Source organism: Anser anser, assembly GCF_964211835.1.
Source record: "Anser anser genome assembly, chromosome: 1".
Classification (NCBI taxonomy): Eukaryota; Metazoa; Chordata; class Aves; order Anseriformes; family Anatidae; genus Anser; species Anser anser.
In genome coordinates, this window is record NC_139720.1 from 101,540,308 (window position 1) to 101,567,338 (window position 27,031).

At 41.7% G+C, this 27,031-nt stretch overlaps 2 protein-coding genes across 5 annotated transcripts; both read right to left on the reverse strand.

Annotated features, from left to right (window-relative positions):
* Positions 1-1,574: 1,574 nt before the first annotated feature.
* Positions 1,575-26,966, reverse strand: LOC310895367 (cystatin-A-like). Of its 3 annotated transcripts, none has more exons than XM_083826648.1 (4): positions 24,937-26,966; positions 4,809-4,909; positions 4,138-4,239; positions 1,575-1,797 (listed from the first exon to the last, which is right to left on the reverse strand). In XM_083826648.1, exons 2-4 carry the CDS (start codon positions 4,887-4,889, stop codon positions 1,669-1,671), a joined length of 312 nt encoding a protein of 103 aa, XP_083682774.1. In that variant the 5' UTR covers positions 4,890-4,909; positions 24,937-26,966; the 3' UTR covers positions 1,575-1,668. The 3 variants fall into 3 exon arrangements, with proteins under 3 accessions (XP_083682774.1, XP_083682776.1, XP_083682775.1); XM_083826650.1 differs by lacking the exon at positions 24,937-26,966 and adding an exon at positions 21,275-22,398; XM_083826649.1 differs by lacking the exon at positions 24,937-26,966 and adding an exon at positions 8,258-9,596.
* Positions 15,137-21,045, reverse strand: LOC310895364 (cystatin-A-like). Of its 2 annotated transcripts, none has more exons than XM_083826621.1 (3): positions 20,945-21,045; positions 17,023-17,124; positions 15,137-15,361 (listed from the first exon to the last, which is right to left on the reverse strand). In XM_083826621.1, exons 1-3 carry the CDS (start codon positions 21,023-21,025, stop codon positions 15,233-15,235), a joined length of 312 nt encoding a protein of 103 aa, XP_083682747.1. In that variant the 5' UTR covers positions 21,026-21,045; the 3' UTR covers positions 15,137-15,232. The 2 variants fall into 2 exon arrangements, with proteins under 2 accessions (XP_083682747.1, XP_083682748.1); XM_083826622.1 differs by lacking the exon at positions 20,945-21,045 and adding an exon at positions 18,250-20,762.
* Positions 26,967-27,031: the final 65 nt, after the last annotated feature.

The window sequence follows — 27,031 nt, forward strand, 5'->3', positions numbered from 1 at the left end:
GCCATGTCACTAAGCACCACATCTACGTTTACATGTATATTTGTTTTAATTAGAAATGCTTTGTTTTAATCTGGTGAGGCAACAAAAAACAGTTTGGGGAGGGAGGATGGGGGTGGGAGGAAAAGTGTGTGTGTGTTGGAAATTTTGATATTTTACTTTGGGAGAGGTGTTGCTGCATTCTGAACTGAGAAGAAACAGCCCACCTGTGTATGACACCGGTGCAGATTCTTGGTCCCACACTGAAGAAACTACACATGCACATTATTACGCTTCTTGTGGCAGGAATGCTGTGTGAGCAAGTAAGTAGCACTGTTTAGAGCATGTTCTGCTTCCTAACCATTAAGTGGAACTTAAGGGAGCTCAAACTACTATTTTGCATATATTCTTTTACTCACATCAGCCCAAAGAGTCCTCCCACATTCCCAACGTAGAACGTTGGTGGAATACGTCAGGGTTGTTGTGCACTTCTTGTTTTGCTAAAATAAGGTGGTTCTGGAGACGATATTTTTTGTTACTGGTAAACTCTCCATCCTCAGTCGTTTTATATGGTTCAAAAAAGCTAAACAGTATTGCCAAATGGTATTCTGAGAGAGGTCAGCTAGCGCTGATAATGCTAGATTGGCTGCATTTTAAGGTTTGTAGCATTAGACAGCAAGATTCAGCTCTTGTGAGAACTTAAATTCACCATGAAAGTACTCCGAAAGTCACAGGAGTCCACACATTGCCTTCTTGCTTAAAGCAAGTCCTTCAAGGACTTAAAGCATCAGATCCAGGCTGTATTATAGAGGAATTGGTGGGGAGAGGGGGGGGCCTCTGCCATGTTTTTCTAGGTACTACATAACCTGTGACAGTTACATGCCTATTCAGTACAGCACCAAATATGAACACAAGCAAGGTGTGGCCTGAAGCCCATTGAAACATTTGATGTCTCACACCTGAGCCCAAGCTCATTGGCTTGGATTGCACTGGGCAATTCAAGAGCACCTACGTGAGCAGCTGCTAACAGAAAAATATGGTTGTCGTGGTTTGGGGGTTGCTTTCTACCTTTGTCCCCTGAGAGATTAACTGAAAATTGATTTCATTGCAGGTTCCTGATGCTACAAAGAAGGAATGAGCTGCATGCATCTCCAGTAAACCATGCTCTCTAATCATGATGGTCACTCTCTGCTCCAGGGCCTGGATGCTGGGATTGAGCTGTTCTTGCTGCAGCAGGAGGTCCCTCTTCCTGCTACTCTGAGTAGGTCATGCCTTTCCTCACCCCACCCTAACCAGTCAGGCTGCCCTTACAGAGGGGCACACAGTTTGGCTTCTCAATTCCTCCTCTAGATTCTCTCACACTTTCTGAAGAGCAGCCAATAGCTTGTCTTTAATGCACTTAGAGCAAACCCAAGAAATATGTGGCCTGTTACACCTAAAAATACTGACAGTACTTGAAAAGAAGAGATAAAAGGAGTGTACTGTGTCTTAGAGCTACAGCACCTTAGGTGGCAGAAACAGCTTTGACTAGTATTTCAGAACCCTCTCAAGCTTTAGCCAGGCAGCAGACCTAGACACAATATGCACAAGATGAAGAAAGCTTTCAAAACTTATTTTATTCTCATGCATTTACTGACACAGGCAGAATCCACGTGCAACTTGCAGAAGTCCGGAAACATTCCCCACCATCTCTCAGAAGTAGGTCAGAGGATCGTCTCTGGTTTTGCCAGTTTGATAACTGTCAAGTCTGGGACCTTGTTTCTCATAAGGAAGGGCTTGAAACACCCTTAAGTGGACGTAGTCAGTATCAGAAACTTGGACCTAGAAATCAGAACAGTGGGAGAATGAGGATCATGTGTGAAACTAAAAGGTGCTCTTATATACTTGAAAGGATATCTTCTCTCAGAAGCTTGATTTTAGGCATATCTTCACTTCTACTTCAGTGACTCTTAGCCCAAGTCTGGATGGTAACTGGTGGCAGAAACTACACGGAGAACTCTATGTCTCCATGTATCACATATTGTAATAAAACAAGTTTTTTAAAAAAAAAACATCAGACAGATGTTAATGGAAAACCAGGGCTTCTTGGATATAGAAGCACCAGAAGAAACAAAAGGAGAAAGGTTTTGATGGCATCTTATTTAGCTCATCAAGATCCCAGTCCATCAGCTTGAAACTTCTCAGGACATTCAGAGCAGGAGACACAAGAATAAGTCCTAATGGCTCAGAGGTGGGACAAGATGCACAGACCATATCAGCTCCTAGAGGGTACAAAAAGATCTATCCAAAACATTCACATGGTCTTAAGAACAACCCCAGAGATGCAATGACAACTTGAAAGCCAAGATCCCTTGTCTTATGTACTGTAAACACGCTGGTTTGGTGCCTGGACAGACAACATGACATGTCTTCGTGCTTGCAGGGATGACCATGAGTGAAAAACTTGCCTTCCCCTCCAGAAAACCCCCACAAAGATTTTCTACAAAGTTGTGCAGAATTTCCTACATACAGAGCCAAATACAACAGGTGTTCAACTCTTATTGTGTGAGGTCTATGATATTAAAGGAAAGTTTAATGCCTTAGGATCTTAAGAGGTCTTTACATGCTTTCTGGTGACTGCACTATGTTTGTCTTTGTCTGGATTACATCTCAGCTGTAAATTTGTTGGTAAAATATTAGTGATGTGGAAAATTCCTAAGTATAAAAGAATGACTCTTGCAACAGAGCTCATTCCAGTTAATGCTAAATTGAAGAAGTGTTTCCTGTCACTTGCAAAATTGGGAAAGACATCATCAGTCACCAGTGCTATAAATGTGTTTATTAAGTTTGATTACATATCAGTCTTAATTTCTGAGTAGCTTGGTCAGGCTACTCAGTAGTAGGTAGGCTACTCAGTACTTGGTAGGCTTACCATGGACAGCAGGCAAGTACTTTACACATGTGATTGCCTAGGTCGGCAATAAGCACTAAGGGAAGAAATGCAATGGGGCGTGACTTCTGGCTCTACCGCAGCCTTCCTATGAGTTTTTGTACTCTTCATTACTCACTATCTTGTCCACAAAATGAAGGCACATCTCACAGTAGCAGGGGAAGGATAAACATTTGTTTAAGTAAGACTCAGAATGGCCATATAATAGGTAGCCTGTCAGTACTATTCCCTTGTACCCTCAGAATGTAGAAATAACTGTTAAGAATTATTTTAAGGAAGGACTCAGGAAAGAAGGCTTGGCCGTATCTGTCCTTCCTGAGATCTACTAAATACGGGAATCTGAGAGCAAACGTTCATTATGTCTCTGCAGAATCACTGTTCCCCAAACCCTGTCTGCCAGTTCTCTTCCATAAAAAACAAACTCTGACTCTTGTCAAGAGAGCACATCCTACCCACGCTTATATCCACACATACGTGAGGTTATAACAGGGCATTCACATGCAGGGTTTGTGCTATGTACAGAAAGCCAGCCTGCCCCGAAGCAATGTTTTTGAGCCTTCAGTTCTGGTTGCAGGATATGCCCTGCAATTTCTTGTATGTTACTTCTCAGAAAACTGCTGAAATCCATGGGTAAGGTTTTCCAATAGAGGATGAATTGCACTACATTTGTCGGCAAAGTGGTTTGTTTGTTTGTTTAAGTAAAGAAAGAACAGGTGGGCTGTACCTCTGCAGCAGATGACACAGAACCAAAGGGTCAGCACACGTGCTTGCATGCAAAACTAGTTAGAAGAATCTGGGATGCTCGCATTAAATTAAAAAGTTGACTAACTCTCCAACAGATGCTCAGGCTGGCCTCAAATTAATTATAATAAACACTACTGGAGGACACAAGAGGGAATATGAAATCTGTTGCTTTGCCTTGAAAGGCAACAGGGGTGCACGGTTACAGCTAGTTCAGATAATTTGAGCTGATAAGGCTATCCCCTGACTTCAACTAAGATTATTTTACAAAAGTTATCATTCACACCTGAAGAAGCACAGTGAATGTTAAGTTTTTATACTTCTATTCTAGAGTAGTGACAGAGGAATTTTATAAGCAGCTACAGATAGTGTTGATTCTTGTTAGCCACATCAGGTTTCCTATATGTGCTTCCCTTTCCTGCTATAAGCCACTGTGCAAGTCACCTATATTGTTTGACTACAGAGTAATCCCTCTTATAAAACATACAAACCTTAATGAAGTAGTTTATTCCAGCAACCACCTGAGTCTTATATTCTATGGCTCGAAAGATATCATATGTTCTCTTTTCCCTTCTTTCAAATTCTGGCTTTACCTGTAAAAAGAAAAGGAAAAAATGGTTGGCAGATTCATATTTAGGCTTTTCCTTCCCATCTACCACTCCAATTCTCAGATTTCTAAACACACACCTGTAATGAAATAAACCCAGAACCATCAAAATAATTCAATTTACAACTAAATCTCCAGCCTTCTTTCCTATTTCAAGTGTTGCCTCCAGCATTCTTTAAAATCACATTAGAGTCAGGCTTCCTAAATGATTTTTTTCCTAAAAGCTGCGTATCGGTACCTATCAGGTACAATCTTCTCCTTTCAAATACAGCAATCACAGTGCTGGCACAGTAGAGTTGGTCTTTTAATTGTATGCAAAGATTAAGTGAAGGTAGCCAGTACTATGCCTGCCTATGGACAAGGATGAAACAGAAAAGTGATTTGTTTTTATCTTACTTGCACCGTGCCTACACAGAACACTGAGAAAAATACTTACTGACAAAGGCATTTTCAGCTTCTTCAGTTTAAACACTCAGTATCACCACCTGGTCTCCCAGCCTTGGCAAAAGATTCACCCTTCACGCAGAATTTATCTTCAGATAGGTTGCAACTCACCTGGTCAACAATATGCTGGACTTCTGGAGTAGCAGGCTTAGTTTCAGATAAGCCCCCGGGTACCATCGTGGCAGGTAACATCTCCGAAATGATGGGTGGTTCTGAGGAGGGAAGTCCAGAGTAGTCTGAGAAGAGTCACCAGGCACCTTGTATATATATATATACACCTATATGTACCATGGAATCATATGACTTTTAACATATAGAACCAACCATTACTGCAATCTTAATCAGAATATAGCCTGGCCGGCAACTTTAAAGGCTTCAGGAGAAGTGTTTAATGCACAGATGACTAATCAAGGGGTTTCCTGGGAATTGGCCTGTCATCAGTAGGATTATATTGTGAGGGAACATAGTACATCTCTATATTCCTAAGAATGTTCTTTGCATACATTGTAACATGCCACGTCAGAGTAGAAAAATGCCTATGGCAAACAAAGCTGGAATCACACAGTATGGCCTTCAGTTTAACCATTAACAAATGAGGGGAGACCTCACTGCGGCCTACAGCTTCCTCACGAGGGGGAGTGGAGGGGCAGGCGCCGGTCTGTTCTCTTTAGTGACCAGCGATAGGACCCGAGGGAATGGTGTCAAGCTGAGGCAGGGGAGGTTTAGGCTGGACATCAGGAAGAGGTTCTTCACTGAGAGGGCGGTCGCGCACTGGAACAGGCTCCCCAGGGACATAGTCATGGCACCAAGCCTGTCAGAGTTTAAGAAGCTCTTGGATTGTGCTCTTAGTCATATGGTCTGAATTTTTGGGTAGACCTGTGTGGTGCCAGGAGTTGGACTCGATGATCCTTGTGGGTCCCTTCCAACTCGGGATATTCTATGATTCTGTGATTCTATGAATTGCCCTTTACTTGCTAAATTGGGATGTTGACCACCCCCTGGTGATATGGGATATGGCCCCCTTTTGCAATATAGCATCCATGGTGATGTTGGAATTGGTATGTTATTCCAAGGACGTAGTGCCAACCTGCAGGTCCCTGTAGTACCTTTGTACACAGCTACTTTGTAAGTATGAGAAAAATAAAAAGTTACATTTAGCAGTGGTAACTTGATACAGTGTTTTAACCAATTTTAACCAGTGTTCTAACCCCCTTAACCAATTCCAAGTTTTTCTGATTAATGATTCCACTCCTTTTGCTTGGTACCCTGACATGGGTTTGTGTGGTCTGTGTCCTGTTTGGATCTGTTTGGAAACAAGGTCTTGCTGTTCCCATGAATAAGCTGTACCGCAAAAAGAGACTTGGTGCTTTGACTCCTGTCTGTACAAGATCCCAACTTGAAACATTTTATGGAGATCAAGTTTACACAGGGATTCATGGGAGATTTCAAAACCCGGATACTTATCCACCTTTACCCCAGCTTGCACTGGAAAATAGGAAATACCCTTGGGCCAAAATTTAACTGGGGATAAATATTTCCAGTTTCTCAAAGGAAAGTCCAGTTGTGCCTCCAAAGAAATACTAGTTTCTGTAAAGACAGGTATTTTCCAGTTAGGATTAAAGTTGCACCCAGGTATTTTCTATAATCCTGTTAACAAGCATAGTTGATGAATCCCGTCAGTATTGTCTCCCAGCTGGGGAGGATCGTGAGGTAGATGGTTCAGAATGCAGGACCGGGGATCCCACATGTGAACTCTGTCTGTCTCACGATTTGGACCAGGGCATCCATATTCAGCCGTGTTTTTGACCTTTCATCATCTAGGGGCCAAACATTGTCGCCTAGATCGAAAAGGGCCTCTAGCTGGTCCAGATGCCCCTGAGCGGTGCGGTGATACTCCAATTGGTCTAGTGATTGCTTCAATGGTTGGGGCATCTTTTCCCCTATTTTTTTCAGGGTTAGACAGACAAGTCTGAAGCCTGGCAATATATTCCGCAATAGAAGATTCTCCCCAAGTGAGACGATTAATACACCACCACAATAATCATTTTGCTCTATCAATTGATGTCATTTGAATTTCACTATACACTGCCAAATGAACTGCCACCTGACTAGGAATAGGATAACCTGGATTCCATTTTTTGTATGTTTAAAACTTGTTCTTCTAAAAATTCGTCTAATTCCAAATCTTCAGCTTCTTCCTTAGAAACCAATACTTCTTCTGGGGCAATGTCTGTGCCAGCAGGTGCTAAGTCCTGTGACCTGGCAGAAGCCTTTTGTAAGGTGATGGTGGTTTGGTAAAAATCTTCTATCAAATCTGCAAAGTTGGTGGCTATAGTAACAGTGAGCATTCAAACTTTCATTAGACCAATAAGGCTCAAGAACAGTTTTTGATTGCTGCAATAATACTCTTACATCAGGAAAGAAGTCATCAGGTAAATCATGTACAGAAGACAAAGCCCGCTTTACAGTGGGATCCATGCACAAAGAGTCATTCAAAGCACAAAGTGAACAAGGTACAGTTACAAGGAACAACAGCAAGAAATTCATAAGGGTTACCTTGGTTCCAAGCTCTGTAAGAAGAGGGGTGTAATCTTAATCAGAACTGGAGGAGGAGAGAAATGGTGAAAACAGGGGCAAAAAGCCATGTAAAGCACTAATAATATTAATAGTAAATATAAAGAGCAAGAGCACATTAAAATCTTGTGTGTATAAAGGCTCCATGTCAGTAAGAAAGGTAAATGACAGTCTCCAGCCATCCATACCCTAAGACAGTTGGTTAGGGCTGAAACTAGAACCCTTTTGCCTCTTCACCCACATGCAGGTGACCAGTCCATACACTCAGGAAATGCATCAAAGCCTCACCCAGCATTTCCCAGCACTCAGACAATCAAGATAGAATTTATATGCAGTAACATTTATGTTTTTCTCGAAACTCCAGTGCCAATTTCCTGCTTATTGACCTCCTCACAGATAACAAGTGATGCAACAGACTGCAAACGTGCTTCAAGACCTGTCCTTGGTACAAAGAGCTTGAGATTGAGAAACTAGGGCTGACAGGACTAAATTCAACAGTATACAGATCAAGATAGGAGCATGTTACAGATAAGGATGTTGCAGAATTCCCCAAAACTGTTATGTGAGTGGATGAAAGCCATATGAGGAAAAACAGCTGTCCTGCTGCATCTTCCTGAACAAAGTGAAAATTGCTTGCAGTTCTTGGGAATAAAGGGAGTGGCAGGTTTTAAAAATGGAAGCTTTCCATTTTCTCTCAATTCATCACACCAGATGAGGAGATCCTCACAGCCCCGTTCATGGAGGGAATGACAATTCAAGCCAATGAGTTCAACCTCTTTCATCTCTACAAGACATTGCTGATTCACTCAAACACTGATTGTCTTCCACCACATTCCTACCACGTGTCTGATTCACACAGCAAGACAGATGAGCTAACTAACTGGGAGAGCCAGCTCACCATACTGAGGCCACAAGTCACAGAGTACATCCAATAACAGCACTGCACCAGGGCTAAACAAAGCCATTTTATAAATTTATCCACTCACCACAATGCAGATCTCACTAATGCCCCTCAAAGGTATTTTGATACGGTTCCCAAAGCAACACAACCCCTCTGGAGAACTCTTGCTTCTGATTAGTAAGAAATGCACCAAGTAGAAAGACAAGAAGAGTTACGTTATAACCTCAGGAAGACCGTAGGAGCGAAACTAAAGACATTAATGTTGTGTGGAAGTCATTCATTGGACTCCACATTTCTGTGTTTGTTGGTTTTTGACTTCAAAAATGTTGTCTCAAAATGCAGTGATACATTTAACATTGGAATGCAGAGCTCTCTTGCACACGTAGCTCATGAAGTCATTTTGAAATGCTGACACCTCGGAAACTTGTTAATCAGCGGCAACAGGCTATCCAAGGCAATCTAAACCTCTCTCCATTAAGCTTTGGATGTAATGAAACAATATTTGGAACGCTGCCTTGAAAAAAACAGCCATCCTCATTACATCTCTTGCAGAACATTGACAAACTTGACTGCGTCTCCACTTTAGCATGTGGGACACGTTTGATGTTACATACCATTCCTGCCCATGCTCAGCATTTGCACAGACTGCAGTTTTTCTTCAGGTAAATGTTCTGCTGTAAGCTTTGAGAATCTGTGCTGGAAGAACAGCACTACTGTTCTATATAGCTTTAAAGCTGAGTAGCGTCTTCTACTTATTCAGCTAACGGAAAAAAAATCTTTGCAGCTTGTCCCGATACATCTAACACTGGGATGCAGTGCTCTCTTGCACACATAGTTCATGAAGTCTCTTTGAAATGCTGACAACTCACAGACTTGTTAATCAGTGGCAACAGACTATCCAAGGCAATCTAAACCTTTCTCCATTAAGCTTTGGATGTAATGAAACAGCATTTGGAACGCTGCCTTGAAAAGACCAGCCATTATTACATCTCTGTCGCGTAAAGGGGTGTAGCTGATTACCCATTATGGGTCTGGTCAGATTCAGGGTATTGAACTATCACAGTCACAGCTTCACCAATAATACATTAACCGATGTGGGTCCGGTTGGATTCAGAGTACTGAACTATCACAGTCACAAATTCACAAATTCACCAACAACGTAACATGCCCTTACTCTAGTCACGTTCAGTGAGAACTATCATGGCTAGGAACAATGCAATTAAGTGCAATTTATTACAGCAAGAGGTACACAGGTTCTTTGGATTGCTGGTGATGATTTACTGTCTGCAAAAGCAAGCTAGCATGCGTGAAATACATAGGTACACAGCCTGGCAATTAACGCATTAAAAAGGTACAAAGACCCTACAGAGATTTCTATGTTTCTGCAGAGACACCCAGTATAACCAAGTGTTCAAATCTCACCCAAAGGTGTTCCAATGGGGGGGGGGGGGGAAGAGAGGCTCAGCCCGCCGACTGATCCCAGAAGTCAGGATGGTATCTTCCCTAACATCCCCTTTCTCTTAATCCAATTTATATTATTTTCTATCTTTTAGTTGGAGATTGAGTGACTGTAGTCATACACACCTTTCTTATGATTGGTGCTAAATTTTCTCACTTTTGTTTAAAGTTATAGGCTCCAAGAAATTCAGAGCACATGCTCAGTGAGGGGTGGTCGCACCTTGGAGGTGGGTAGCTTTGGGGATGGAGGTGTGTTTTGGTATTATAATGATATTATAATGAGCAAAGTTCACCAAAAGGACAGCATTTTGTCAAAAACATGGCGGGCCATTGGCCCAGGGTAGCAAATATGCAGCTTATTGATTCCAACGTACCTCTGAGTTCCCATCTTATCACGGAGCCTGGCTGCGGTGTCTCCACTCCACTCCACCCTCCGTACAGTTCCTCTTAGAGCCAGCACACCAGGTTCCCCTAGTGCAATAACATCTAAGGTTAGAGGCCTAGGGAACACTTCAGTAATGCAGCTACACTCCACCCTGAAAACTTCTTCAATGTTGTACATTTTCTTTAAAACGTGAATATTAGTTTAATCTTCCTAGTCACTTTAGGCAATTACTCCACAATCTCTTGCAGAACATTGACAACCTTGACCGCGTCTCCACTTTAGCATGTGGGACACGTTTGATGTTACATACCATTCCAGCCTATGCTCAACATTCACACAGACTGCAAATTTTCTTCACGTAAATGTTCTGCTGTTAGCCTTAAGAATCTGTGTGGGAACAACAGCATTACCGTTCTGTATAGCTTTAAAGCTGAGTAGCATCCTGTACTGTATACTATTCAGCTAACAAAAAAGAATCTTTGCAGCTTGTACACCACTACTCTCTGGTTCTGTGTAAGTAATTTCAAGTAGTAAACAGAAGTTGTAGTCAATAAAAGTATCAGTACAGTAAACGACAACAAAAAAAGAATCCAAACCCTAGGATTAGGTATTTAGCAGTTATTTTAAAAAAGAAATGGAGCCATCTCCATAGAAATGATTGGGACATCTAAGGGAGTAGGTCAGTCTTGTGGTTGCACAGTGATATGACATGACTAATCTTGACTGGATGAAATGACACGTGGTCTGCACCAAATTTCAACAGCTGTGAAAGGAAGCTCCTCCATCTGCTGACTGAGGATCTAGTTGGCATCATCACAGGAACACTAGCCTCAACATTTAACATACTACTCTGCCAGAAAAGGGTTTCCCCTCCTGACACCAATCCTGAATTCAAAAGATGTCTGACACCATACATCAACTTGAAAGATGAACAGAAACTTCAACTTCAGCAGCAGAAAGTTATTTATCACTAATTGTTAAAATCATCCCAGCCTACGGTACCAGTTAGGAGCATCTTCTTAATCTCCTTCAAAATAACCAAGTTCTATCCTTAAAAATTTTCCGTAAAGTGATTAGCTATTTCACCAGTCTTGAGTTCCTAAAGGCTACAGAAGACAGCAGCACTGAATGCTAGAACATATACTTCTCTTTATTTCACAAAAGGAGATAAGAAGTAAGTGCTTGAGAGGGCTTTCTAAGCAACCTGGCCCTGCACATCTTCATTCACCATTTCCAAACAATGGAGAAGCCTCAGTAGAGGGGCAAGCTACCTGCACGAGATCTAAACTCGGCAGGGATATCAGCTGAACTTCTCATTAAATTGTTTATTTATTTTAATTTCTTTCACATGCACACACAGCACACACAGCCTGTCCCATTACATTACCACATGCAATGGACAGCTCTGGAAGAGTTAAGAGTGTGAAAAGATCCGAGATCAGGTAACTGACAGAAGGAAACAGTAGAAATCAGCAGTCTCAAAAATTTCCCATTCAGAAGCATTTTAATACCAGGAAAATAGCTCCACTTTTGTCCAAGTCATTTAACATGTATATGTCTGAAAGGGTACTGCAAATACACTCTAAACCACTGTAGGGCTGGCTCTCTCACATCAAACAACATACCAAAAAAAAAAAATATCTCTGTAGCTGTTTTGGGAGTAGGCAAGCAGGCTGTGCAGATCATTCAAGAACTGTCAGGATGTGATAATTTTCAGCCCTGTCATTGAATTGCATGTCATTCAGGTGGGAAGGGACTACACCTCCTGCTCAGTGCAGGATCAGCAGTCCTGGGCTGCTTGGGGCTTTGATCACTCAGGTCTTCAAAACCTCCATGGATGGAAACTGCACAGCTTCTTTTGGCAACCTGTTGTGCTGTTGGACTGTCCTCATACAAAAAAAATTCTTTCTGTCCTCAAAGGGCAAGTGTTCCGGCCATCTTACCTCATGGTGGCCCTTCACTGAGCTCACTACAGCTTATTGACATCTCTCTTTCTCGTTTTGGAGGCCCAAAACCGGACATAGTATTCTAAATGTGCTCTGACGAGTGCCAAGTAAAGGGCAATAATCACTTTACTCTCTCTTCTGCGTGGACTCCTGCTGATGCAGCCCAGTATGCCATTAGCTGTCATTACTACCAGGGCACGCTGCTGGCTCATGTTTAGTGTACTGTCCACCAGGACCCCCAGATCTGGACCTTGATCATGAATTAGCAGAGTGCATTGATATCGGGTCTTTCAGAGGTTACTTCTCTCTGAGCTCTCCGTACTGAGTCAGGATGTCCGTTTGTCATATGCTGTGGTGAGTCATTGCCATGATACCCTGACAAACTACAGCTGCATGTGACTCTGAGCTGTCTGTAGTCATGGAGCCTAGTACTGACTTTCTGGTGGAAAAACAAAATGCACTGAGCTGGGGCAATTTTGAGACCTCTGAAACCAAACTTGCACAGCATCTAGGGTTAGTTAGGGAGCACGGGGCAGGATAGGGGCAGTGGGATACTTATGTCTGCCCTCCCCTGTGCTTCCTAAAATTTGGAATCAACTATTGTGTACAGAAAAGCACCATGGTTTGGTCCAGCTCCTGAATAGTGGCAGTGGCACTCGTTTCCCCCAAGGTGGGATGCAGGCAGGATAGCAAATGTATTAATTTACAAAGAAGAAGTATAATATAACTGAAAAGAGAAAGTTTATTCACTGCTGTTGCTGTTGCACTGGCAGCAGAACAAGTGCTATGTAATGATGCAGTTCAGCAGGGAAGGCCTTCTGGGTAGCACTCAGCTTGCAGCAGGGATTTTAAGACTATTTCTTATTGCCCTTGTAAACAAAGCCTAAAATCTGCTTTCCTACCCAAGAATCTTACTGTATAGCCATGATGTTCTAGGCAGCCAAGTGCGGGACAGAAAAGCTGCAACTCATGAAAGCACATATCCTTATCAGGGATACTGGGCAGGTTATTCTGACTTCTTGAGCACAGGTTTTACACTCTGGAAACTGGGAATGATGGCTCAGAATGCTTGTTATTTGGGGGGGAACTATTTACAGTTTGAAACACTTCATATTGCAGTTATTAAATGCTGGAAGAACTGTCAAGTGTTGTAAAGCCTCAAGCTGAGATATGTTGCTTTCCAAGCTTGGTTTTTGGAGGCCTGTCTGTTACATGATTTGAAGAGGGAGCTAACGCTGAAGACAGCCCTCTTATTTTTGTAAAAATTACATATGTTTTAAATCTTCTCTTTTTAAAAGACCTAAAGTCTTGCGTATGTATATAGTAAACTGCTTTACATTTGTTGTTAAATATACAGGACAGAAAGGGAAGCTGAGACGTTACCAGTGGAAATAACGTCAAAATAAATCTTCTAGAATAACAACACAGTTCTTTGTTAGAGGCTGTCTCCAGACTTGGTTTCAGTCTGTGATCACTGAATCACATCACTGTCTTGGCTGTGCTGCCTATCTAGACTTCTGGCCTTGCTTTAACACACAAAAAAGACCTTAAGGGTAATCAGGCACACTGATAGTGTGAGCCTTAAGTCCTAAATACTTGAATATTGCATCAGTCTTAATAACTTGATGTTTCCTTAAGGTGAAGTCTCAGCTAGAAGAAAAAGAAGGGAAAACCTTTGATGTCTTCACTGCAGTGAGTTTAAGGCTCAGCTGGTTGCTGGAACAAACTACTTTATCAAGGTAAAGGACACAGGGCAGGTCACTCCCTCCTAGGCTACAAAATGTTGATTCCTGTTCCGACAAAGAACAAGAAAGTACCTTTTCTTTAACAATGCTGGAAAAAAAAAATCCATTTCTCTCATGCCATTCTCTTACTGCACTATATCTAAATGAATCACATAGCTCTCCTTTCACCTTTTGCTAATGCAAACCCAAGTAGCTGCACTGGCTACAGTGCACCTTAACCAGAATACTGTGCCTGAGTTGTGTTTGTGGACTTCCCTGGCCTGGAAGTTGCAGGGGAGTGACACTAGCACTCATGTATTTGCAGCAAGGAGCAAGAGGAAAACCTGAATCTTTTTATGTGCTGGTTTGCAACTGTGAATACATCTGTAGATTTAAGGTATACTATGTATTTCATTGGCAAAGACTGGAAGGTGGACTTGAACAGAAATGATGCTGAAAGAAAAAGAGGAGTACTGTATGCTTTGGAAAGAAACATTCCCTTAATCATGTTTATCCTCTTGAAGCAGTAGGATGTAATGTCCAGTAGAGGGTGTATGAGTTTAAAAAAAAAAATTGCTTATTTTCTGAGTCCTAAGAAGAAGTCCGAGAAAGGAATTTGAACTGTACAAGCATTTCTGCATTAATAAAAAATATTTCTCTCAAATTTAGATGGTATATTTCATTGGCATTTCTCTGTTTTCTTTACTGCTTTTTTAATACTGGTTGCTATCTTGCTCCATTTTTTCGCATTAGCCTTTTCAGATTCAACATGACTAAATCATAGAATCATTTAAGTAGAAAAAGACCTCTAAGATCATCTGGTCCAACCTTTAACCTAATGCTGCCAATTCCATCGTTAAACCGTGTCGCTAAGCACGACACCTACATTTACATGTATATTTGTTTTAATTAGAAATGCTTTGTTTTAATCTGGTGAGGCAACAAAATCAGTTTGGGGAGGGAGGATGGGGGTGGGAGGAAAAGTGTGTGTGTGTTGGAAATTTTGATATTTTACTTTGGGAGAGGTGTTGCTGCATTCTGAACTGAGAAGAAACAGCCCACCTGTGTATGACACCGGTGCAGATTCTTGGTCCCACACTGAAGAAACTACACATGCACATTATTATGCTTCTTGTGGCAGGAATGCTGTGTGAGCAAGTAAGTAGCACTGTTTAGAGCATGTTCTGTTTCCTAACTATTAAGGGGAACTTAAGGGAGCTCAAACTACTTTCTTTGCATATATTCTTTCACTCACATCAGCCCAAAGCATCCTCCCACACTCCCAATGTGGAACATTGGTGGAATACGTCAGGGATGTTACGCGCTGCTTGTTTTGCTAAAATGGTATGGTGTGGAATGGAGATGGTATTTTTTAGCTTTGACTAGTATTTCAGAGCCCTCTCAAGCTTTAGTCAGGCAGCAGACCTAGACACAATATGCACAAGATGAAGAAAGCTTTCAAAACTTATTTTATTCTCATGCATTTACTGACACAGGCAGAATCCACGTGCAACTTGCAGAAGTCCAGAAACATTCCCCACCATCTCTCAGAAGTAGGTCAGAGGATCGTCTCTGGTTTTGCCAGTTTGAAAACTGACAAGGCTGGGACCTTGGTTTTCATGAGGAAGGCCTTGGAACACCCTTAAGTGGACGTAGTCAGTATCAGAATCTTGGACCTAGAAATCAGAACAGTGGGAGAATGAGGATCATGTGTGAAACTAAAAGGTGCTCTTATATACTTGGAAGGACATCTTCTCTCAGAAACTTAAGTTTAGGTATATCTTCACTTCAATGACTCTTAGCCCAAGTCTGGATGGTAACTGGTGGCAGAAACTACACGGAGAACTCTATGTCTCCATGTATCACAGATTGTAATAAAACAAGTTTTTAAAGAAAAAACCACATCAGACATATGTTAATGGAAAACCAGGACTTCTTGGATATAGAAGCACCAGAAGAAACAAAAGGAGAAAGGTTTTGATGGCATCTTATTTAGCTCATCAAGATCCCAGTCCATCAGCTTGAAACTTCTCAGGACATTCAGAGCAGGAGACACAAGAATAAGTCCTAATGGCTCAGAGGTGGGACAAGATGCAGAGACCATATCAGCTCCTAGAGGGTACAAAAGGATCTATCCAAAACCTTCACATGGTCTTAAGAACAACCCCAGAGATGCAATGACAACTTGAAAGCCAAGATCCCTTGTCTTATGTACTGTAAACACGCTGGTTTGGTGCCTGGACAGACAACATGACATGTCTTCGTGCTTGCAGGGATGACCATGAGTGAAAAACTTGCCTTCCCCTCCAGAAAACCCACACAAAGATTTTCTACAAAGTTGCGCAGAATTTCCTACATACAGAGCCAAATACAACAGGTGTTCAACTCTTATTGTGTGAGGTCTATGATATTAAAGGAAAGTTTAATGCCTTAGACTCTTAAGAGGTCTTTACATGCGTTCTGGTAACTGCAGTGTTGCACCATGTTTGTCTTTGTCTGGATTACATCTCAGCTGTAAATTTGTTGGTAAAATATTAGGGATGTGGAAAATTCCCAAGTATAAAAGAATGACTCTTGCAACAGAGCTCATTCCAGTTAATGCTAAATTGAAGAAGTGTTTCCTGTCACTTGCAAAATTGGGAAAGATATCATCAGTCACCAGTGCTATAAATGTGTTTAAGTTTGATTACATATCAGTCTTAATTTCTGAGTAGCTTGGTCATGAGGCTTACCATGGACAGCAGGCAAGTACTTTACACATGTGATTGCCTAGGTCAGCAATAAGCACTAAGGGAAGAAATGCAACTGGGCGTGACTTCTGGTTCTACTTCTGCAGCAGATGACACAGAACCAAAAGGGCCAGCACACGTGCTTGCATGCAAAACTAGTTAGAAGAATCTGGGATGCTCGCATTAAATTAAAAAGTTGACTAACTCTCCAACAGATGCTCAGGCTGGACTCAAATTAATTATAATAAACACTACTGGAGGACACAAGAGGCAATATGAAATCTGTTGCTTTGCCTTGAAAGGCAACAGGGGAGCACGGTTACAGCTAGTTTAGATAATTTGAGCTGATAAGGCTATCCACTGACTTCAACTAAGATTATCTTACAAAAGTTATCATTCACACCTGAAGAAGCACAGTGAATGTTAAGTTTTTATACTTCTATTCTAGAGTAGTGACAGAGGAATTTTATAAGCAGCTACCGATAGTGTTGATTCTTGTTAGCCACATCAGGTTTCCTACATGTGCTTCCCTTTCCTGCTATAAGCCACTGTGCAAGTCACCTATATTGTTTGACTACAGAGTAATCCCTCTTATAAAACATACAAACCTTAATGAAGTAGTTTATTCCAGCAACCACCTGAGTCTTATATACTATGGCTCGAAAGATGCCATATGTTCTGTTTTCCCTGCTTTCAAATTGTGGCTTTACCTGAAAAAGGAAAAAGAAAAATGGTTGGCAGATTCATATTTAGACTTTTCCTTCCCATCTACCACTCCAATTTTCAGATTTCTAAACACACACCTGTAATGAAATAAACCCAGAACCATCAAAATAATTCAATTTACAACTAAATCTCCAGCCTTCTTCCTTATTTGAAGTGTTGCCTCCAGCATTCTTTAAAATCATATTAGAATTAGGCTTCCTAATAGTTTTTTTTTCCTAAAAGCTGCCCATCTAAAGTGTTTCCTGCCAAAAACCAAAAACAGAACTGCATAAACATCATCAGTTCTTCACTACATAGCAGTTGCAGACAGTGTAGTTTCAAAAGAAAAAATACTGTGTGCTGAAAGCATTTACCCTCTCAGTTCAGGTAGATGCATTTATGCGCAGTATCCAGGTTAAGCCCTGTGGATCTTAAAATATGCACAGTTAAAACATTTACAGACTTCTCATATACATATTCAAAGAACGAAAGAAAGAATGAAAGACAGGACGTAACTGTTTGTCCTGAATCAAAGTGTAGGGAAAGCTTTAAGTTCATTACCCATCACATTGATACAGCCCTCTGAGGCAAAATATTCTGACAATTATAAGGCTGAAGGGGCAGGGAAGTTGCAGGGGGACAGCTGTGAGCAGTAGTGGAAGTCTGTCCAGGTGTCTAAGGCATCACAATTTATGTACCAGTGATTGTTTTACTATTTACTGTTCATTTGCATCCGATGACACAAATTCCCAACAGAAAGGCAGACACTGCAAAAGTAACCAGAAAACTTATTTCTGTCACCTAGAAAGCATAAGCTATCTTTTTCAGGCTGGGTAACAGCCTCTCCTCAGCACATGACACACGTTAATGGCTTGACGCATGGAAGATGCATTCCAGAAGTCGGGCAGACCAGTGCATAATCACTCAGCAGCCTGCTCAGGCAGTCCCTGGGAGGAGCTCAGCACTTCTCACCACAAAGCTGTTTCACATACATTCACAGAACAAATTGCCCTTCCCAGCACACCCACCTACAACTCTCTGCCACTCCCATTCCTTCCTACCAAGCAGGTCCCAAAGAGTGCCCTGGTAACATCCAGATCAACTGTTATCAGTCAGAAATTATCCAATACCTTCAATTCATCATATTGAGGCTTCTCATACTCTCTCACTGTTATCATTTACTGAAGTAACTGCTAACGGCCTTTTGACGTTCATCCAGACAAACGAGGCAGGTTGCATATGGCTTCAATTTCCAACGCTCTTCCAGCTGGCTGAGTCTGGGGGCTTCTAAGGTGCAAAAATTAACTGTGGCATCTTTAGGTACACTTAATTCCTCTCTCAAGACAAAAGAAAGTCAGCTCTTCCCCTCCCCAGGTTTATGATCTCGCCTGGCCTCTGACCACTATTTCCACACTTGTCATTTATGGACAGAGCCTTCAGTAAATTCAGGTGGGCAAGCAGACAGCTTCTTAACCCTCAAATGGAAAAATACAACATTTCTAAGCCCTTATTTAACAGCTCCTTAAACCCCAAACATTCCTCAGCTTTAGGCAATAGCTATAAAATAAGGAGACTGGATAAAGAGCATTCCCCAACTCACTAAGGTTTAGAGTACAAACGAGGCAAAAGGTGTAAGTAAATAATTATGTAATCTCAAGAGCTGACAGACCTTGAACAAATATGTTTATATATATGGTATATAAGATACCGAGTTATGCAGATGCATAACTTCACTCAAATCATATTAATTGCTCCTCCTCTTTGCAGATCATAAAATTGTATAGAATTGCATCATTAAAGGGTGACGCTTATCTGGCTAGAAGCACAGGAGGGCTGCCCCACCATAAGGTTTGCCTTCACAAGAATATTTTCCTTACAGAACTATATCAAAGGCTCTGCAGTGGGGCATGAGCTTTTTCGAAGACAAATGGCCAGCAAAGGGGAGGGCTGAGAGGAGCACCAGGGACATCCCTCTCTCACGCTCAACAGAAGGCAGAAATTTCACCTTGCAGAAAATTAAGAGCAAAGAATAATTTGCTTTCATTTTCCTGAAGTTACTGAGAATAGAAGAGCACCAAAAATTAGATCAGTCCTCTTCTGGAATCAAACCGAATATCACTACGTTCACATTTCAGATTCCGTATTTGTCCGGGACTTTGTGAACATTAGCACAGATTGAAATGGACTTTTACATTTTAAGGTGCATTTGTTGCCCACTGACCACCAGGTACCAAGGTTTCATACTTGCTGTGCACTGCAATAGGGTAGGATTTTGACCACCCATACCACAGCCCAGCATTAAAAACACAGCTCGGTATCTGGTATGCTATTGTGTTTTAGCACCATTCGAAGAAGGCCTTTACACATTTAACACACTCGTTGGTCAAACCTCACAGCCTTCAGCTGGCTGGAGACATTGCCCTCCCTGTCTTACACTTGAAGAAACCACAGTTGCAAATACACAAACGTACCACAAACCCTGGCATCATTCTATGGTTTTCAGCAGTCTGTGGTCTCTCTGTGGGTAAAAAGGAGTTTGTGATCTATGCAAGTGCTGCTTGTTAAACCACATCTGTCAGCATAGGAGGAACAGTAATACTGCTCCTGAGCAATTAAATCCATGTCCCACAGACAAATTTAGATAACCCTTTCCCTTCCTGTTCTGCAAACTATCTCCTGACTAGCCTGTTAGCACCATCCACCAGCACATACACCAAGTCTCCCCCATGTATATGTACAACTGACAGCCTCAGTCTGCCTGTTTTACAAGGATCTCCTGGTTGCAATGCCTCTCCACATAAACAACCTAGCTCACCTTAGTCTGGCTCCATCATTGCCTGCTGTTAGCCTACAAGCTCACAGGAAACACGAAACAGTGCTGGTGGAAATGGTGTCCACCATGGCACAGCAAAGGAGAGCTTGGAGTCCTGCGCACACAGGAGTGTGCAGCAGTATCAGACAACATCTTCAGCCCCACTACTTCTTCTATCTGTTTCCTCAAGTAGGGCATAAATTATACTTTGTACAGGTGCCAAAGAAGGAAGAGCTCATCCCTTCAGAGTTGCGAGGGTGAAGGGGAGTGCTAGGATGGCTTGGAACACCAGATGGGAGGTATGAAAGGAGCTTTCCCATGCCACATTGTCCCTCTCCTGCTCCTCAAGATGTGCTCTGTATCTTTGTGAATTGCTGCACCACAAAGGATTAGAGCATCTCCAAAGGTGTTGTCAACACTTGTGCTTCCAGGAAGGCACCACTCACTGCCTGTAACTAACTACTTTGGCAACTTAGAAGAGGTTTGGCAACTGGTCTCACCCTGTTTGGCTTGTGCCAAGCTCACCTTGCCCTGCTGGCTCACCAACAGTCCCTGCTTCACAGCTGTTAACTCTAGAAAGCACTAGATGCCAGGAGAGAACATACTATTTACTATGCCGTGTCCTGCATATAATTTTTTTCGTGCATACACTGCACATGGTTTGTCCTATCCACATACTTCAGTGAGGAATTAATTTTTTCAGGTACAATCTTCTCCCTTCAAATATATCGACCTCAGTGCTGGCACAATAGAGTTGGTCTTTTAACTATATGCAAAGATTAAGTGAAGGTAGCCAGTACTATGCCTGCCTATGGACAAGGATGAAACAGAAAAGTGATTTGTTTTTATCTTACTTGCACCGTGCCTACACAGAACACTGAGAAAAATACTTACTGACAAAGGCATTTTCAGCTTCTTCAGTTTAAACACTCAGTATCACCACCTGGTCTCCCAGCCTTGGCAAAAGATTCACCCTTCACGCAGACTTTATCTTCAGATAGGTTGCAACTCACCTGGTCAACAATATGCTGGATTTCTGGAGTAGCAGGCTTAGTTTCAGATAAGCCCCCAGGCATCATAGGGGTAGGTAACATCTCCGAAATGATGGGTGGTTCTGAGGAGGGAAGTCCAGAGTAGTCTGAGAAGAGTCACCAGGCACCTCGTATATATACACATACACATGTGTCATGGAATCATATGACTTTTAACATATGGAACCTACCACTACTGAACTGGAGGAGGAGAGAAATGCTGAGAGCAGGGGCAAAAAGCCATGTAAAGCACTAATGATATTAATAGCAAATGTAAAGAGCACATGTATAAAGAGCACATGTAAAGAGCACATGTATAAAGGCTCCATGTCAGTAAGAAAAGTAAACTACATTCTCCAGCCATCCATACCTTAAGACAGTTGGTTAGGGCTGAAACCAAAACCTCTTGTCTCCCCACCCACATGCAGGTGACTAGTCCGTACACTCAGGAAATGCATCAAAGCCACACCCATCATTTCCCAACACATTTAATATCAGAAGAAAGCGTTCAGTAATTTCCTTAGTGCAGGTCCCGATCTACTTGAAATTGTATTGTCTCAATATCCTTCCAGGTGGGAAAGAGGAACAGATTTTGTTTTACATGCAGTGACTTTACTTACTTCTGCCTGACCAGAAAGGTGCAGAGGCAAAATTCAGAAGCGGAAAAAATTTAGTCCTAGGCTCAGGTAAGTACTACAAGTTAGTTAACTCTGTTCCTTTCCTATCAATCCTGTAGTTAGTTGCATTCAGACAATCAAGATAAAGACTCAATATGTAGTACCATTTATGCTTTTCTCGAAACTCCATTGCCAATTTCCTGCTTATTGACCTCCTCACAGATAACAAGTGATGCAACAGACTGCAAACATGTACTTCATATCTAACTTCAAGACCTGTCCTTGGTACAAAGAGCTTGAGATTGAGAAACTAGGGCTGACAGGACTAAATTCAACAGTATACAGATCAAGATAGGAGCATGTTACAGATAAGGATGTTGCAGAATTCCCCAAAACTGTTATGTGAGTGGATGAAAGCCATATGAGGAAAAACAGCTGTCCTGCTGCATCTTCCTGAACAAAGTGAAAATTGCTTGCAGTTCTTGGGAATAAAGGGAGTGGCAGGTTTTAAAAATGGAAGCTTTCCATTTTCTCTCAATTCATCACACCAGATGAGGAGATCCTCACAGCCCCGTTCATGGAGGGAATGACAATTCAAGCCAATGAGTTCAACCTCTTTCATCTCTACAAGACATTGCTGATTCACTCAAACACTGATTGTCTTCCACCACATTCCTACCACGTGTCTGATTCACACAGCAAGACAGATGAGCTAACTAACTGGGAGAGCCAGCTCACCATACTGAGGCCACAAGTCACAGAGTACATCCAGTAACAGCACAGCACCAGGGCTAAACAAAGCCATTTTATAAATTTATCCACTCACCACGATGCAGATCTCACTAATGCCCCTCAAAGGTATTTTGATACGGTTCCCAAAGCAACACAACCCCTCTGGAGAACTCTTGCTTCTGATTAGTAAGAAATGCACCAAGTAGAAAGACAAGAAGAGTTACGTTATAACCTCAGGACGACCGTAGGAGTGAAACTAAAGACATTAATGTTGTGTGGAAGTCATTCATTGGACTCCACATTTCTGTGTTTGTTGGTTTTTGACTTCAAAAATGTTGTCTCAAAATGTAGTGATACATTTAACATTGGAATGCAGAGCTCTCTTGCACACGTAGCTCATGAAGTCATTTTGAAATGCTGACACCTCGGAAACTTGTTAATCAGCGGCAACAGGCTATCCAAGGCAATCTAAACCTCTCTCCATTAAGCTTTGGATGTAATGAAACAATATTTGGAACGCTGCCTTGAAAAAAACAGCCATCCTCATTACATCTCTTGCAGAACATTGACAACCTTGACCGCGTCTCCACTTTAGCATGTGGGACACGTTTGATGTTACATACCATTCCAGCCTATGCTCAACATTCACACAGACTGCAGTTTTTCTTCAGGTAAATGTTCTGCTGTAAGCTTTAAGAATCTGTGCTGGAAGAACAGCACTACTGTTCTATATAGCTTTAAAGCTGAGTAGCGTCTTCTACTTATTCAGCTAGCGGAAAAAACCTTTGCAGCTTGTACACCACTACTCTCTGGTTCTGTGTAAGCAATTTCAAGTAGTAAACAGAAGTTGTAGTCAATAAAAGTATCAGTACAGTAACAACGACAACAAAAAAAGAATCCAAACCCTAGGATTAGGTATTTAGCAGTTATTTTAAAAAAGAAATGGAGCCATCTCCATAGAAATGATTGGGACATCTAAGGGAGTAGGTCAGTCTTGTGGTTGCACAGTGATATGACATGACTAATCTTGACTGGATGAAATGACACATGGTCTGCACCAAATTTCAACAGCTGTGAAAGGAAGCTCCTCCATCTGCTGACTGAGGATCTAGTTGGTATCATCACAGGAACACTAGCCTCAACATTTAACATACTACTCTGCCAGAAAAGGGTTTCCCCTCCTGATACCAATCCTGAATTCAAAAGATTTCCGACACCATACATCAACTTGAAAGATGAACAGAAACTTCAGCTTCAGCAGCAGAAAGTTATTTATCACTAATTGTTAAAATCAACCCAGCCTGTGGTGAGCCTATGGTACAAGATAGGAGCGTCTTCTCAAGCTCCTTCAAAATAACCAAGTTCTATCCTTAGAAATTTTCTGTAGAGATTAGCTATTTCACCAGTCTTGAGTTCTTAAAGACTAGAGAAGATGGCAGCACTGTATGCTGGAACATATGCTTCTCTTTATTTCACAAAAGGAGATAAGAAGTAAGTGCTTGAGAGGGCTTTCTAAGCAACCTGGATCTGCACATCTACATTCACCATTTTCAAACAATGGAGAAGCCTCAGTAGAGGGGCAAGCTACCTGCACGAGATCTAGATTCGGCAGGGATACCAGCTGAGCTTCTCATTAAAGTGATTTTACTTGCAGAAACCAAGTTTGAACCAGGAACGGGATGAAATCCAGGTATTTGTTGGGTCCAGTATTTGATCAAGAGGCCCAGTAATTTTGTGACTATGTTAATGGCAAAGTTGAAAGAGGATTCAATCACAGACTAAGCATGATCCCATGAAAAGGGGTCACTAGACACAGAGGCACATTTTATCTGCACTTGTTTAGCACGGCCCACAGCTCACACCAGTACCGCTTCTATTCCACCACAAACCATCCCACCTCACAGACAGCAAGTGTGCACTTGCAGCCCAGAAAGCCAACCGTATCCTGGGCTGCATCAAAAGAAGTGTGGCCAGCAAGTTGAGGGAGGTGATTCTCCCCCTCTACTCTGCTCTCATGAGACCCCACCTGGAGTGCTGCATTCAGCTCTGGGGCCTCCAGCACAAGAAGACAAGGACCTGTTAGAACACGTCCAGGGGAGGACCACAAGGATGATTAAGGGGCTGGAGCACCTCTCCTACGAAAACAGGCTGAGGGAGTTGGGGTTGTTTGGCCTGGAGAAAAGGCTCTGGGGAGAACTCATAGCAACTTTCCAGTACCTAAAGGGGGCCTACAGGAAAGCTGGGGAGGGACTTTTCGTCAGGGAGTGTAGTAATGGGACAAGGAGTAATGGCTTTAAACAAAAAGAGGGTAGATTTAGATTAGATATAAGGGGAAAATTATTTATTACAAGGGTGATGAGGCACTGGAACAGGATGCCCAGAGAATCTGTGGATGCCTCATCCCTGGAGGTGTTCAAGGCCAGGTTGGATGGGGCTTTGGGCAACCTGCTCTCGTGGGAGGTGTCCCTGCCCATGGCAGGGGGGTTCAAATTAGATGATCTTTAAGGTGCCTTCCAACTCAAACCATTCTATGATTCTATGACAGATCTTAAATATCAAAAGATAGTAAAGCTTTTTTCTCCTTTCCCATGCCCCAAAGCATGACATGCAATTCCAGTTACTCACCTTCGTGTTCCACTAAGCTCAAGAGCAAGATTCAAACAGCTCCTGATCCACGTCATTTGCCATACGCTGTAAGAGATAGCCCTCTGCACTCAGAGCAGACCAAATAGAGTAATTCAACTTTTTAGTACAACCCTTTGTATGTAACAAGCTGTAAATAACTGAAGAGTGCCAAACAGGGACTTAGAAATCTTCTTAGGGTTCAGAACTTTTTCCATATACAGGCTTATATAGATCTACTTGCTTAGCTTTATATTCTAATGAAAAAAATGCATTAGTGTTTTTTTTTCCCATAGATCTCTCCCAATTAATGCTAAGCTGCACTACCACAAAAACAAACAAACAAACAACACCCCCACCCCATCCCCCTCAAAAAAAAGACCTGCAAATGTATAACATCCATACAGGTCACTTTTCACAGCATCTGCTTAGCTGAAGAAGTTCTCACACAACAGTTGAGCAGACATCTGGATGAATAAAGGAAGACACTGACTAATTCCCGTTACAATCTCAAGTTTCTACTGAAATACAACATAAGCTTAATTATTTCAGAGATATTGATGCTACCTTATACACACTGGCAGAAATTTGTATCATAAAACTGGCTTAAAAGGACTGCAGTTGTAGACCCAGACCCTGGAGAGAACAAATATTTTAGGCACTTACATTAGACACCAGCTTTAGAGCAGCAACTTTGACATTAAAACTAACTACTCTCAGTATTTGATTAACAGACCATCTCCTGTGGAAATTAGGTTACTGGCAACTCAGCCCACAGTTCTGAGGAGTACTTGACTTCCACTTTGTTTTAATATTAAAGAATAAACACTTATTCTAAACACTTAATATTAAAGAATAAACAAATAAGAATTTATCAGTGTAATGACAAACTTTTTTTCCCCTGCTTTCAGACTTGCAGAAAAACAATGAATACTTCAAGAGGAAAATGAGACCTTCAGTCAGAGTAAAGTTCTGCTTAGTGCAGTTGCAGTACCGGGGGTGGGTGGGGGGTGGGGGGAAAAGAAAGTTTTTCAAAATTAGGATTTACATCCTTAAAGAATTAAGATAGATTTCTACCTTGCTCTCAAAGAAAAGTGTGACTAAATGACACCACCTAAAAGTCATAGGTCACCATATAGTCTAAGGATCTCTACTGCTCTACTGGACAAATGACTATGGAGAAGACACTGCAAAGATCTTTGCAGTTTTCAGTGACACAAGGACATTCCTCCAGCTACTTCCTACTCGCCATATGTGCAAAGCTCTTAAGGACATGAGAGTACGCAGTCATTTCAGTGGTGTAACTGAATTCCAAAGTGTTTGCAAGATGGTGCCTGTATTTTTAAGGCTCTGATCAATGTTTTTTTGAAGTATTATTACTCTAACAGAAACAGCTGGTAACCAAGCAGACCATTTGACTTGTCAGTCAGAGTTAGTAAAAAAAAAAAAAAAAACAAAAAAACTAAAGATATAATTACAGCAATTTCACTTTAGTCATATTTTTCCAGTTTTAAATGATGCTTTCTTTGCTGTATTACTGCAGGGGTGTTATATTTAAAGCTTTCTAAATACAATACAAAAAGCAGATTCAGCTGTATGAGGTACGCACAGCTATTTTCTCTAGATATAATTCACCTACAGAATTAAATTTTCAGAAAAAGGGGTGGAACAGGGACAACAGAGTTAACTGTCTCCTTCCTAAATGCTGTTCAAATACATATTCTCATTTCCAACACAAAGTAGTTTTAATCAACATCACATTCCAGATTTAAAGAAAAATCCAGAGCATGGTAACAAAGGTGAAACAGCAGCTGCAACAGATGCTGCCTGTCAGCACTGGGGAAACCATGGGAAAGTTGTATCCACAGGCAGGGTTTGAATGAGTGTTACTAGTGTTGAGTATTTCAAAACAATGCTGGCAGCTTCTTACTTTGATGGGTGCTGAACCTACGGTTGCTTATCGTTCTGCAATGTTTATTTCCTTTTGAATTTTCGCACCATGTTCAATGATTGTTTACCAAGCATCAGTTCTGGGAAAACCCTGTCCACACTGCTCAGAGCTGCCTTTTTTTTTTTTTTTTAAAAAACAAACAAATCC